Source organism: Octopus bimaculoides, chromosome 15, assembly GCF_046866305.1.
Source record: "Octopus bimaculoides isolate indiv1 chromosome 15, ASM4686630v1, whole genome shotgun sequence".
NCBI lineage: Eukaryota > Metazoa > Mollusca > Cephalopoda > Octopoda > Octopodidae > Octopus > Octopus bimaculoides.
This window is the reverse complement of record NC_142942.1, coordinates 11,764,556-11,778,795: the sequence shown is the minus strand read 5'-3', so window position 1 is coordinate 11,778,795 and position 14,240 is coordinate 11,764,556. Positions and strand designations below refer to the sequence as shown.

The window sequence follows — 14,240 nt, the reverse complement described above, 5'->3', positions numbered from 1 at the left end:
TGCATGTATCTGATGGAGTTTATTGAAGACATGTTGAAGATTTAAACTTAACAAGCTGTAGCAAGGGCATCTTGTCTTGGAGAGCACTAACTCTGTATAAAAGCTTACACAGAATAGAAGGATCTCTTTGGTTCTAACGAGCAACCTCTCTAGCGTCAGTCACAAAAATAAAACATATTCAGAGTGCGTTTTCTAATGGTTGATGAGAAGAAGAGCATTCAAAAAAGGGAATCCACATGACATACAGAACAAAAAGCTTAATAATTTTCTTTGTTGTATATATATCAGGTGATGGACTACAGCAAGTGGAGAGAAGTTTTGGAATAGACCTCTCTAACTAGCATACTGGTATTGGAAAAAATCGATGTAAAATGGTGATGATTTATTGCTGTAGTCTAACACAATGGTTCTTTATTACTTTGTTTAAATAATACTGACTATATTGGCTTAAGTTTCATGTCATCAAGTTATATTCTTTTTATTGTAGACCAGTGACAATTGAAAGTCATTTATCAGCCACAGATACATACAATAAAATTAAAAATGTCAATATTGAAGGTAAATATTGCTTCATTTTAACATATTTATTAACTGTCGTAAGGTGTTTGTTTTAGTTTCTAATTATTAAACTTTAAGAATTTTAAAGAGATATTTTTAAAATGTTGGACAAAATGCTTAACTACTTTCTTTTTAGCTTTTCATGTTCTGTGCTCATATTTCACTGGAGTTGACTTTGCCTTTCATCCTTTCGAGTCAATTAAATAAGTACCAAGTTGAGGATGAGGTGATAAAATAAGTACCAATTGAGCACTGGGAGAGATGTCATTGAAATACCCCATCTCCCTAAAATTGCTGGCCTTGAGCCAAAATTTGAAACTGTTATTTTATAGAGTGACAGGTTATCAGAATTGATAGTGATGAACAAAGTGCATTGCAATATTTAGTTGTCCCTTCACATTCTGAGTTCAAATCCTATCATGATTAGCTTTGCCTTTCATCCTTGCAAGGTTGATAAAATAAGTTTCAATCAAATTTTGGATTGATATAATTGCTTGAACTTCCTTTCGAAATTTTAAAAAATCCATTGTTTTAGAAATATAGAGCAATATCATTCTGTTATTGTATCATTATACTGTTACGATACATGTCAAAAACTTTTAAACTATTTTAATAATCATCTATTTCCTTGCATTTAAAAAAAATTTGTGTCTTTATTTCTATCTCTACAGAGGACACGTGGTGCCCTAAGATATACTACAATCACCGTTGCTTTTCTGGTCCCTATCTGGCAAAGAGTCGCATAGCTGAGCTGCCTAAATCAATTGGTCCTGGCCCCATCAAACTAGTCATGACGGAAGTACTGACTATGTTGATTAATGTGGCCTATAAATCCAGTCGTGTGTTACGTGAGTTACAAGTGGATGGAGAAGACAACCCTAACATGCATCAACAAGTTTTAAAAGCAAAGTAAGTCATTTTTCCTTTTTTCTTCATCTTACATCTTAGGGTGTTGTCTTTGTCTTTTTTTTCTTACTGGGTTAGTAAGAAGACTAAGCTTTACCTATGACCTTCGTAGGCCCTCCAACACTGGGGCTCTACTTTAATGGTCAATTTTTGTTAATAGCCAGGTCTCAGAGTTGATGGATTTAAGGTCTGTTCTGTATTAGAAAATGATTGAAGCATTCAGTCTACACTGTAAAGTGGTTGGCATTTGGAAGGGTATCCAGCTGTAAAAACCATGCCAAAACTGATCCCGCCTGTGCTGGTGCCATGTAAAAATCCCTCTGTCTACTCTGCATAGTGATTAGTGTTAGGAAGGGCATCCAGCTGTAAAAACCCAGTCAAAACAGACAGTTGCCTGGAGTAGTCTTCTACCTGGCTGGCTCCTGTCAAACCGTCCAACTCATGCCTGCATGGAAGGTGGACATCAAATGATGATAGTGATGATGAAAGAATGCAGGACAAAATACCTTGTTCCAGTTAATATTTTTATGTTCTAAGTTCAAATCTTCCCATCAATACCTTTGCCTTTCATTTATCTTGGATCTGTAAAGTAGCTGTCAACTGTATGCTTGATATAATCACTGCTGTTTGTCCTTCAAAAAATTTTCTTCCTTGTGCATCATCACCACTACCACCACCATTTTCCTGCTTGCATGGGTGGCCTGTTCAACCCATGCCAGCATGGAAAACGGACGTTAAACGATGATGATGAGGATGATGAGTTCTATGGTCAGATTCTCTTCCTGTTGCTGATCCTCACCAAGTAAGGGAATATTTTCCCTGGACCAGACATGTTTTCCTAGAGGATTGGAAATGAATGACACCACTTGGATGATGGTTACTTTCACTTACAACTGTCATGAATATCAAGACAACCACACACACACATGGATGCACAAGCCATAGGCTTCTTTCAGTTTCTGTCTACCAAATTCACTTGCAAGGCTTTGATTCGCCCAGAGTTGTAGCCGAAGACACTTGCCCAAGTTACCACGCAGTGGGATTGAACCCGAAAGTATGAGGCTGGCATGCAAACTGCTCAATTACATACCCATGTCTACCTGACAGAGAAATTATTATTATTAATTATTATTGACAATGTAAGAAATTATTGTTACAACTACAATTTTTTTCTTTTCTTTTTCGTTATTTAGATACAAGGGCAAGAGTTATCGTGCTGCTGTTGAGCTGTGCCGAAATGTGAAACAGCTTGACGAGTTCTGTCGACAGATATGTATTAAGCTTGAATGTTGCCCGAATTTGATTAGTCCACACTGTATTGATGATGACTGTCCCGAAAACTGCTCTCAACTCACCAAAACAAAATATAGTAAGTATGTATAGGAAGTGTGAAAGGATTTTGCTTTAACCCGTTTGAATGATGGAGCAGAAGTCAGGTGAGAGACCTGGTGGGTGTTTAAAGACGGCAAGAGGATAAATTAGCTGTGTTGGTATGAGCATGTTTTATGAATGGGGCAAGTACGAATAACGAGAGTTCAAAATGTGTCTTGAGCTGCCAGTGGATGTATGGGTAACAATTGAAAGTGTGAGAAGTAAGATCAGATTTAAGGATGTTGGGACCAATAGATAAGATTGAGACACGAGTGGTGATGAGATGGTGCAGTGGTTCCTTCCAAGTCTTGGAATGACTGGTGTTAAAACCATTGTGATAGCCATTTAAAATACACAGTTATATTTGCTTCTCTTTGATTTGGTTTCATTTTTAGTGTTTCGTTGTAATTTTATGACTGGGATACAGATACTATATTTCCTTGTATTAGAAGAGTAGTGTCAGTGACTGTGTTACTATGGCTTAATCAATGATACTGTTGTGATGTTAAGTAAAGGTAAATTTGATAGCCTATGTTGTCACGAGCATCATTGTTTGAACATACACTTTTCCATGCTTGCATGGGTTGAACAGAATTTGTTGAGGTAAATTTTTCCTACAACCAGATGCCCTTTCTGTCACCAACCTCCACCTGTTTCCAGTGTAATATTTCCTCATGACTGAACATGTTTTCAAGGGAGATTGAAAATGGACACTGCTTGTATGGTGGTGGTACTCATTTACAACAATCATGCAATGTCAAGACAAGGAGACAATGCACACACACACACACACACACACACATACACACATGCAATGGGCTACTTTCTGTTTCTGTCTACCAAATCCATCTGCAAGTCTTTGGTCAGCCCAAGGCTATGGCAGAAGACACAAATCCAAGGTACCCCACAGTAGGACTGAACATGGAACCGAGTGGTCAGGAAGTGTACATTTGAAGCAGCTGTCATGTTACCTCCATGATGTAAAATGCTTCAGTGTCCTTGAATAATTTCAGATCTGCTAAACATTTAGCAAGTTTTGTGCTTGTATATGTCACTTCTGTTCTTTTATCTGCCTCTCATCTATGAACTGGAGTGCAGTGGTCACAGAGTGAAGATACTCCTCATGAGGTTTGAGTCATACTGTGTTCTCTCTCTCTCTTTTGGTAGTCTCATTGTGTCCTATTTCTTGGCACAGAGTTTAATTTTAAGTCTGTTTCATTAACAAGGTCCTACTTCTAATTTGTGGTCAGTGTAGAAAAGGGCATTCAGGTGTAAAATAATTGCTTCATTAATACAGAAATGTACAAATTTATTTAAAAAAGAAATAATCTTCCTAAAATCCCAGCCAGCCAAACCAGCCAGTTATCTATTCTTGTGTGGAAATAAGGCGGTAAATTTAAAAAGGTGACAGCTATAAGTTACAGTTACACAGTTTAATCCATAATTAAAAGCAAGAAATTCTATTGTAATGCATTAAGATTTTATTAGCTTCCATTGATTATCTCCCTTGCAACTAGGAACTCTATCAGTATTACTTTTATAAACTACAGTGTATTTTTCGTACCACTTCATTTTCCTATTCAAATATAATTCGCTTCTTTTCATATAGGTTTTTTTTTGTCTGCGGTTGGGTGGGTAAGAGAGTATTCAATAAAAATATATTTGTTGTACTTCAAATAGTTTTATAATTATTGATTTTGCTTCTCACCCCTCCGTAGTTAATGAAACAAGTACCCTTTCAAGTCCTGGATTTGTTATAAATTTAACTCACTCCTCTCCATATTTTTGCCTTATATCAATATTAGAACAATAATGAACAAGATATCTTGCAGTATTTAGTTATGTCCCTTCAAATTTTGTGATAGTTGAGCTTGGTGACTTTATGATGAATTAGAATTATATTGAGGATTTCTTGGTCTAGTTTCGAGGATTTGAACTTAGTGATGCAAATAAGACATTTGTTAAATATATAATGCTTCAGAAAGTAATGAACCTTGTAGTATTTAGTTTCAAACTTTACTTCTTGAGTTCAAATCCTACGAATGTCCTCTTTACACTTCTCATTCTAAATGAGTCCTGGGTTCGATTTGTTCGACTAAAAGTGGTGCTCTAGCATGGCCACAGTCAAATGACAAACAAATAGAAGAAATACAGCTCAAGAGTAATGATAGCAGACAAACCAATCGACAGAATCAGTTATATCTTCTTTTTCTACGTGTTTCGTTCATTACTGTTTTACTGAGAATCTAATAGAGATGACGTTTAACCTATTCCTGCTACAGTGGGAATATAGTGTGACAGGGTTAAGAAATGTTAGTCAAAAGAGTGATTCTTATTTCTTTATTGCCCACAAGGGGCTAAACATAGAAGGGACAAACAAGGACAGGCAAAGGGATTAAGTCGATTACATCGACCTCAGTGTGTAACTGGTACTTAATTTATCGACCCTTTGCGGAATTTGAACTCAGAACGTAACGGCAGACGAAATACCGCTAAGCATTTCGCCCAGCGTGCTAACGGTTCTGCCAGCTCGCTGCCATGTTAGTCAAAAGGGTGATTCTAGCTGGATTTTCTGGTGTGTGTGTATGTATAATAGCTGAGCAGTTAATCTTTTGTTCGTTGTTCCTTGAATGTAACAACTTCTTTTAAAATGTTTTTACATAATCTACAAATTGCATCTTAACAAATTGTGTGCTGATGTGAGTATTTATAGATTGAGAAATAATTGCACTGTTTTTCTTTTCTTTCTCCTTTTTTCTTAAATCATATGCAGAGTATGTCACCTGACCATGACTTGCTTGTTTTATTGTCTCTTTTTTACTCAACATTTCCAGCCTATTACTATGGTAAGAAAAAGCGGAAAATCGGTCGACCTCCAGGAGGTCACAGCAATCTAGAGAATGGTCCTAGGAAAACTGGGAAACGAAGAAAGAAAAGGAAAGGAAGTTTGAGTCGTAAATCAAGATCGTCCATGGATGATATTTATGCTGATGATGTTACTGCTGAAAATTCCAACACTGTCTCTGAGAAGCGGTCTGCCTCACCATCCAGTGAAAATAATTCCTCCAAAAGTGATACTAAAAAGACTTCTGATAGTAAACCTGCAATTAAAAGAAAATACACTCACCATGTTCCTCCACGTTCAGAAATTCATACTCGAGGTGCTAAGCTTCCAAAATATAGTTTTGAAAGGAAAACCCATAAAAAGATCCTTATTACCCCTGCTCCACCATCTAGTTCTGCCAAGTCCTTACCGTCTCCAACAACTGAGGCAGCACTTCCTATCACCGTAAGTATTTGAAATTATGTTGCTCTTCCAATGTCTCTAATCCACTTCACCTCTGGTTTTCACAGTACTTTATCACACTATCAAACTGTATTTAAGCTCTTCACTCCCTACAGCACATAGGCCATCAATAACTTTCTCACCACTTTGTCACGTCTTCTTGGGTCTACCCCTTCCACGGGTACCCTTCACAATTAGACCTCATTTGGTTTACTGTTAATCGCCTGTTATCCATCAGCATGTGGTGGACATGATCAGTGTTTTCCTCAGCGGCAGTTGCGGGACATCCAGACCATGGGTCATCTTGAAAGCTCTCCCTTCCTCTCCTAAATTCAGCTGCCTACTTTTACATTGTTGATATAAAAGCTGGAGCATCATCTCTTAATGTAGCAACTATGTCATCATGAGTGTCCTTGGAGACTAAACCATTTTTCTACTGGTACTTGATAATACCACAATGCCAAATTTTATCAGTTTTCAAGAGAAGTTGCTACAAGTTACTTTTGAAGTATTCTTTGAACAGTGAGACATCAGTTTACCTGAAAAGAAACAATACCATTATCAAGAAGTTGAAATTAATGCATGCAAGATTTCACAGCTCTAGCATCACTCCTTCATAGTTGGCATGTGAACTTTTCAGCCCACCCTTGTATTCTGTTTGGATGCTTTCCCTTTGTCAGAGTAATTGAATATCCTGTTTCTTAAGGTATCTGTGCTATGTGCCGAAAAAAAAAAGAAAAGAAAAAGGTACCCATGGCAGAGGAAAACCGAGGTAAATTGAGTGACATAGTCTAATCTCAGATTATTCATCATCATCATCGTCATTTAACTTCTGTTTCCTTTGCTGGCATGGGTTGCATGGTTTGACAGGAGCAGACAAATCAGAAGACTGCAACAAGCTCTACTGTCTGCTTTGGCAGGTTTTTATGGCTGAATGCCCCTTCATAACACCAACCACTTTACAGTGTACTGGATGCTTTTTGCGTGGCACCAGCAACAGTGAGGTCATCAAATGATTTATAAGTCAAGACCCCTCGACTGAGTTGGGGAATAGCATTTACAACTAAAAGCCCTACCATACATCTCAACACACAACCCTCTTAACAATGAAGCTTTCGACACCATCCTCCAAAACATTCTCCTACTAAAAAGGGACCACAGAATGAATTTAATTCTCCAAACGCACACCATCATAAAAAAACAAAAGACAGCCCAAATCTATGAAAAGTCTCCTAATGCAAACCCGAATACGCTCAACAACAACACTGAAGCCGTCAGTAGAAAAAATGCGGAAGACCTAACTGTGGTATATGTGTCAGCTTAATTGAGGGATCAGAATTCTCTTTCAAACAGGGTCAACATTTCACAGCGAAAAGCAACTTCACATGTGCTTCGGAGAACCTGATATAATTATTAACCTGCTCTGGGTGTTGAGAGCAATACATAGGCCAAACCAAAAATATTCTACATGAAAAGATGGCTCTGCACAGATCCCAGATCAAAATTCCGAAAAACAGAAAAATAGCATTCAGCAAGCACATCGACGTTTGTGCCAATAACAAACAACCCAGCTTCAGAATTTTCCCCCTCTATCAATTCAGGGACGATACCTTCTGTAGTCAGCACATTAGTAAAGAGTCATTCTTTATCACAAAGTACCAACCCCTTTTGAATGCACCCACAACAAATGACACTATCACCAGGGCCTTAGAATAACACCCACGCAAATATTGAAAACAATATATTCAAAACAGTCACTTCACATAAATTTATTCCATATAATTCCAATCACTATTATAACCACAACAGGTCACTTTTAATAGGTCACTTGACCATTTAAGAGGATTCCACCAACATCCTGCTACTGTCATACCATTCCCGCATTTTTATTCTTTCTCTTCTTCCTTCTTCTGCTTCTCCGCCGCCTCCTTTCTCTACTACTACTACTACTACTGCTGCTGCTTAAACAATCAAAGACAAGAATTCATATCAACCTAGCTGCTGCTAACTACTTAGAACCCACAAGAGTAAAAAAAGAGAGACAGAGACAGATAGAAAAAGAGGAAAATGTCCCTTGCATTTGAAAATTATGGAAATATGTTTAAAAAACATTTCATTTAATTTTTCCACAATTTAATTATTTTTCATGCTTTTCTCTAAGTTGAAAAAGTTGCAAAGACTGAAACCGGTACTAAAATGTTCTTCATGATAAAACTATTTTAGCATTTTCTACCTTGTCTATTTTCCTAATACATATCAACTCATGTGTTCCTTTTCAACCTCCTACATTTATATATCATCATCATCATCATCATCGTTTAACGTCCGCTTTCCATGCTAGCATGGGTTGGACGATTTGACTGAGGACTGGTGAAACCGGATGGCAACACCAGGCTCCAGTCTGATTTGGCAGAGTTTCTACAGCTGGATGCCCTTCCTAACGCCAACCACTCAGAGAGTGTAGTGGGTGCTTTTACGTGTCACCCGCACGAAAACGGCCACGCTCGAAATGGTGTATTTTATGTGCCACCCGCACAAGCCAGTCCAGGGGCACTGGCAACGATCTCGCTCGAAAATCCTACAGGAGCCAGTCAGGCGGTACTGGCAACGGCCACGCTCAAAATGGTGCATCTCATGTGCCACCCGCACAAGAACCAGTCCAGGGGCACTGGCAACGATCTTACTTGGCTTGCCGGGTCTTCTCACGCACAGCCCATTTCCAAAGGTCTCGGTCCGTAGTCATCGCCTCGGTGAGGCCCAATGTACGAAGGTCTTGCCTCACCACCTCAGCCCAGGTCTTCCTGGGCCTACCTCTTCCACGGGTTCCCTCAACTGTTAGGGTGTGGCACTTTTTCACGCAGCTATCCTCCTCCATTCTCACCACATGTCCATACCAGCGCAATCGTCTCTCTTGCACGCCACAACTGATGCTTCTAATGTTCAGCTTTTCTCTCAAGATACTTACACTCTGACGGGTATTCACATTGACATTACACATCCAACGGAGCATACTGGCTTCATTCCTTGCGAGCTTACGTATGTCCTCAGCAGTTACAGCCCATGTTTCACTGCCATGTAGCATGGTTGTTCGTACGCATGCGTCATACAGTCTGCCTTTTACTCTGAGTGAGAGTCCCTTTGTCGCCAGCAGGGGTAAGAGCTCTCTAAACTTTGCCCAGGCTATTCTTATTCTAGCAGCTACACTTTCAGCGCACCCACCCCCACTACTAACTTGGTCGCCCAGATAGCGGAAGCTATCGACTACCTCTAGTTTTTCACCCTGGAATGAGATAGAAGTTGTTTCCTGTTTGTTTGCAGTCTTTATTGCACCTGAACATCTGCCACAAACAAAAACTAACTTGCTAGTTAACCTGCCTTTGATGTTGCTGCACCTCTTATGTGTCCATAGCTTGCACCGGGTACATCTTATAGAGTTACTACCTACTCCTTTTCTACATACTGAGCAGGGCCATCTACCTGAAGGGGTTTGTGTTTTATCTACCTTCCTACTTATTAGGATTTTGGTTTTAGCTAGGTTGACTCTAAGGCCCTTCAATTCTAGACCTTGCTTCCACACCTGAAACTTCTCCTCTAGTTCTGATAGTGACTCCGCAATTAGGGCAAGGTCATCAGCATAGAGGAGCTCCCAGGGGCAACCTGTCTTGAACTCCTCTGTGATTGCCTGGAGGACTATGGTAAATAATAGGGGGCTGAGGGCGGAACCTTGGTGGACCCCTACCTCTACCCGGAATTCATTGCTGTACTCATTTCCAACCCTCACCTTACTGGCCGCATCTCTGTACATGGCTCGCACAGCTCTCACTAGCCATTCTTCTATCCCAAGTTTCCTCATTGACCACCAGATAAGGGATCGGGGGACCCTGTCAAAGGCTTTCTCCATGTCAACGAAAGCCAGGTACAGAGGTTTATCCTTGGCTAGGTATTTCTCTTGCAACTGTCTCACTAGAAATAAGGCATCAGTAGTGCTTTTACCTGGCACGAACCCAAACTGCATCTCATCTAAATTGATTCGCTCCCTAATTAGTTGGGCTATGACCCTCTCTGTAACTTTCATAACCTGATCTAACAGCTTGATGCCTCTGTAATTATTTGTATCTAAAGCGTCCCCTTTACCTTTGTAGCAGTTGACTATGATGCTGCTACACCAGTCATAGGGTATGACTCCTTCGTGTATCACCTGGTTCGTAATACGGGTGACTAGGCTATAGCCAACACTGCCAGATATTTTGAGCATCTCTGCAGTGATTCCTGATGGGCCGGGGGCTTTCCCGGTCTTCATACTCTTAATTGCTTTATCTACCCTGGTACTATCAACTCGGATAGCTGGTCCCTCTATTGGGTCGACATAAGGCAGGCTCTCTTTCTCCCATTCATTCTCTTTATTAAGCAATCTATCGTAGTGGCATCTCCAGACCTCTTTCTTTGCATCCTCATTTAATGCAAGCGTACCATCATCCATGCGAACACATTTCTCTCCTACAACATCACTATTCTCTCTCCTACACTGTCTTGCAACCCGAAATACCTCGAGTCTTTGGTCCTCACGGCGCAGAACATTGGCAAATCTTTCCTTATCTGCTTCCCCTCTGGCTAAATAAACCTGTCGCCTAGCCTCCCTTCTGGCACATTGGTACAATTCCCTGCTACCACCGTTCTTCCAGTCCTTCCAAGCTTGTTTCTTTTGTCTAATAGCCCTGTCTACCTCCTTGTTCCACCACCACGTTACTCTGGGTTGGGAGGGGACCTTACACCACCCACAAATCTGGTCGGTGGCTTTCAACAGGTTGTCCCGCAGAAATCTCCAATTGTCTTCCACGTTGTATAATGCTATATCCCCTTCTATTTCGTTAAATGCTTCAAGTAACTTGTCTCTAAGTCTCTGTCCGTTTGCAGGGTCTTTAAGCTTCCACACCCTTCTTCTCCAAGCCTGTCTAATTCTGGGCACCCATTTTGCCTTGATCCCAAAGTCGCTAACTACTAATCTATGTTGTGGGTATATAATAATAATAATAATAATAATAATAATATATAAATATATGCATATATACATACTATATATGTACATACCTACATATATATGTATATATATACATGCATATATATATCGGTACAGGACATTAAAAAAATGTAGATAAAATGAGAAACAAGAACATAAAATACAAAAACATAGAAAATGAACTTTTTTTCGAACAACGAAAAAAACAGAGAAACGAAACATGCAACATAAAGAACATTCCCTTCATCAGTTGTCCCCTGTGCTTTTATGAAGTTTCCATCTACCAAATTCACCCGCAAGGCTTTTGTTGGCCTGTAGCTACTGTAGAGGACCCTTTTCCAAGGTGCCATGTCATAGGATTGAACCAGGAACCACATAGTAGCAAAGTGAGCTTCTTAACCTCAACAGCCATGCTTGTGCTTGTGCATTTCTTTTATTGGAGTTTATTATGAGATATAAACATTGTCTCCCTATATTTGTATATTGTATTCAAACACGCACACACACACACACACACACACACACATATATATTCTGTAATATTTTCTTTTCTATTTATTGTCATTTCCTTCTGTATTTATGCAGCCAATATCTCCGAAAGAAGAAATATCTATAAAGAAAGAAGAAGAAAATGATGACATGTGTGTCGATATATTGTCAAACCCTCTTTATTGGACTGTTAGTGATGTGGTTAGTTTCATAAAAAGTACGGATTGTGCACAGTTTGCTCGTCTCTTTAGACAAGAGGTAATATATGTTTATATTATACATATTCTTTATTCTATCAAAAAAGTTTGTCGTTTAACTCTGCCCATGCTGGGGCACCATTTTCAGTGATTTATATATTAATCTTAGTACTTTGTTTGGTGTTTTTATTTTATCGACTTCATATGTGGGGAAAAAGACTAAGTTGACCTTGGTATAAAAATATATGATCAACATAGGACAGAATCCCACAAACTGTTTTTTGTTTGATGCTCTGATTTTACTCACCTCATGCCAATATGTCTGTGTGTATCTATGTTTTTCTTTCTTTGCGCCCTTTCAAAACTTAGCCAGGTTCATGGGCCCGGTTTCCCGGTTTCTATGGCGTATGTGTTCCCCACCAGCTGGACGGGACGCCAGTCCATCGCAGCTTTACTCAAGAAACAGGAAGAAAGAGTGAGAGAAAGTTGGGGCGAAAGAGTACAACAGGGCTCACAATCGTGTGGTTGTGAGTTCAATTCCTGGCGGCACATTCTCTCCTTGATCGAGACACTTTATTTCATGTTGCTCCAGTCCAGTCAGCTGGTAAAAATGAGTAGTACCTGTATTTCAAAGGGGCCAGCCTTGTCACATTCTCTGACATGATGAATCTCCCTGAGAATTACTTTAAGGGTATGTGTGTCTGTGGAGTACTCAGCCACTTGCACATTAATTTCATGAGCAGGCCGTTCCATTGAACGAATCAAATGGAACAATTATTGCTGTAACCAACAGTGTCAGTTTTTTGTTTTTCATTTGCTGTATGCACACACACACACACACACACACACACACACACACACACACACACACACACACACACACACACACACTCTGTACAGACCATTCTATTCCTGTATACTTGTTTCTACATAAGTCCTAAGCCTGCTCTCTTCCGGCAAATTTCTGACTTTGCATACTCTCTTTTACTCTTTTACTTGTTTCAGTCATTTGACTGCGGCCATGCTGGGGCACTGCCTTTAGTCGAGCAAATCGATCCCAGGACTTATTCTTTGGAAGCTTAGTACTTATTCTATTGGGCTCTCTTTTTGCCGAACCACTAAGTTACGGGGACGTAAACACACCAGCCTCATTTGTCAAGCGAAGTTGGGGGGACAAACACACACAAACATATACACACATACATATATATATATGACGGCTTCTTTCAGTTTCCGTCTACCAAATCCACTCACAAGGCTTTGGTCGGCCCGAGGCTATAGTAGAAGACACTTGCCCAAGGTGCCACGCAGTGGGACTGAACCCAGAACCATGTGATTAGTAAGCAAGCTACTTAACACACAGCCACTCTGTTGTTGTTGTTATTTAATGTCAGGTTAAACTTGATTGAACTCCTATTGATAATCAACAGCCATCAATTAAATGAATCATCGTTTATTAGTTTCATATTATGTCTGTTTGCATTGTTGAAGTAAATGAAATGAAATTGTACTCAATGGATAAATCAATTAAAATTTCGAATCTCTTCACAGGAAATTGATGGTCAAGCTCTTCTTCTATTGACTCTACCCACTGTCCAGGACCACCTTGCCCTGAAATTAGGACCAGCTATTAAATTGTGCCATCACATTGAAAGGGTGAAGATTGTGTTTTACAAATGCTACGCTTGATTTCTGTCTAAAGCCGTTGAGGAATCAGAACACAGAAGGAACTGTTTCTACTGGGTCAGCTGGCTTGTGGGTCGGCTGGCTGGTGGACTGGCTGGCTGGCTGGTGGGCAGGTCAGCTGGCAGATTGCTAGATTGGTTGGCTGTAGCAATCCTTTGACAAAAGAAAAAAAAAAAAGGGTAAAAGAAGCCAAAAAAAGACAAGACCAAAAAAGAAAAAAAAAGCGGATGGATTCAGCAGAATATGCTTACTTTTGTTCCACGGTGTATGTTGTTGTTGTTATTATTGAGGATGCACACAGTGGAAATTTTAGAATGATGGAAGTGGATTGGATTGGAGTATGATGATTATGATGATGACGATGATGATGTTATTCTACTGAGTTGTGATCAAATGCAAAAAAAAAAATCCCCCAAAAAGACCCCCCAAAATAACAAAGCAAAAACAAACACTTCTTGTAAAAAAAAAAAAAAAAATATATATATATATATATATATATATAAAAATAAACAGCAACAAAAATGTCATAACCATCTTTCATCAATGCCAGCAACACTGTCGTAATCTTCACACCACCACCACCACCACCACCACCACTACCACCACCACCACCACTACCACCACCACCACCACAACCATTATTATTATTATCGGACATTGTCAACATTATCACCATTTTCATCTCTGTCGTCACCATTATTGTCACTATCACCATCATCATCATCATCAT

At 39.5% G+C, this 14,240-nt stretch overlaps 1 protein-coding gene across 6 annotated transcripts in view; it reads left to right on the top strand.

The window, feature by feature from the left end:
* The window catches only part of LOC106875852 (scm-like with four MBT domains protein 1), a 47,609-nt gene extending 33,575 nt beyond the window's left edge, over window positions 1-14,034 (top strand). For 2 of the 6 annotated variants that reach the window (XM_089363449.1, XM_089363448.1), the window contains exons 11-17: window positions 488-558; window positions 1,230-1,467; window positions 2,658-2,833; window positions 5,670-6,124; window positions 6,828-6,893; window positions 11,724-11,885; window positions 13,376-14,034. In XM_089363449.1, coding sequence (XP_089219575.1) covers window positions 488-558; window positions 1,230-1,467; window positions 2,658-2,833; window positions 5,670-6,124; window positions 6,828-6,893; window positions 11,724-11,885; window positions 13,376-13,513 — 1,306 coding nt within the window. In that variant the 3' untranslated portion in view covers window positions 13,514-14,034. Of the gene's footprint in view, window positions 1-487; window positions 559-1,229; window positions 1,468-2,657; window positions 2,834-5,663; window positions 6,125-6,827; window positions 6,894-11,723; window positions 11,886-13,375 lie in introns of all 6 variants that reach the window. The other 4 variants (XM_089363452.1, XM_089363451.1, XM_089363447.1 and 1 more) reach the window with 3 other exon arrangements.
* Window positions 14,035-14,240: the final 206 nt, after the last annotated feature.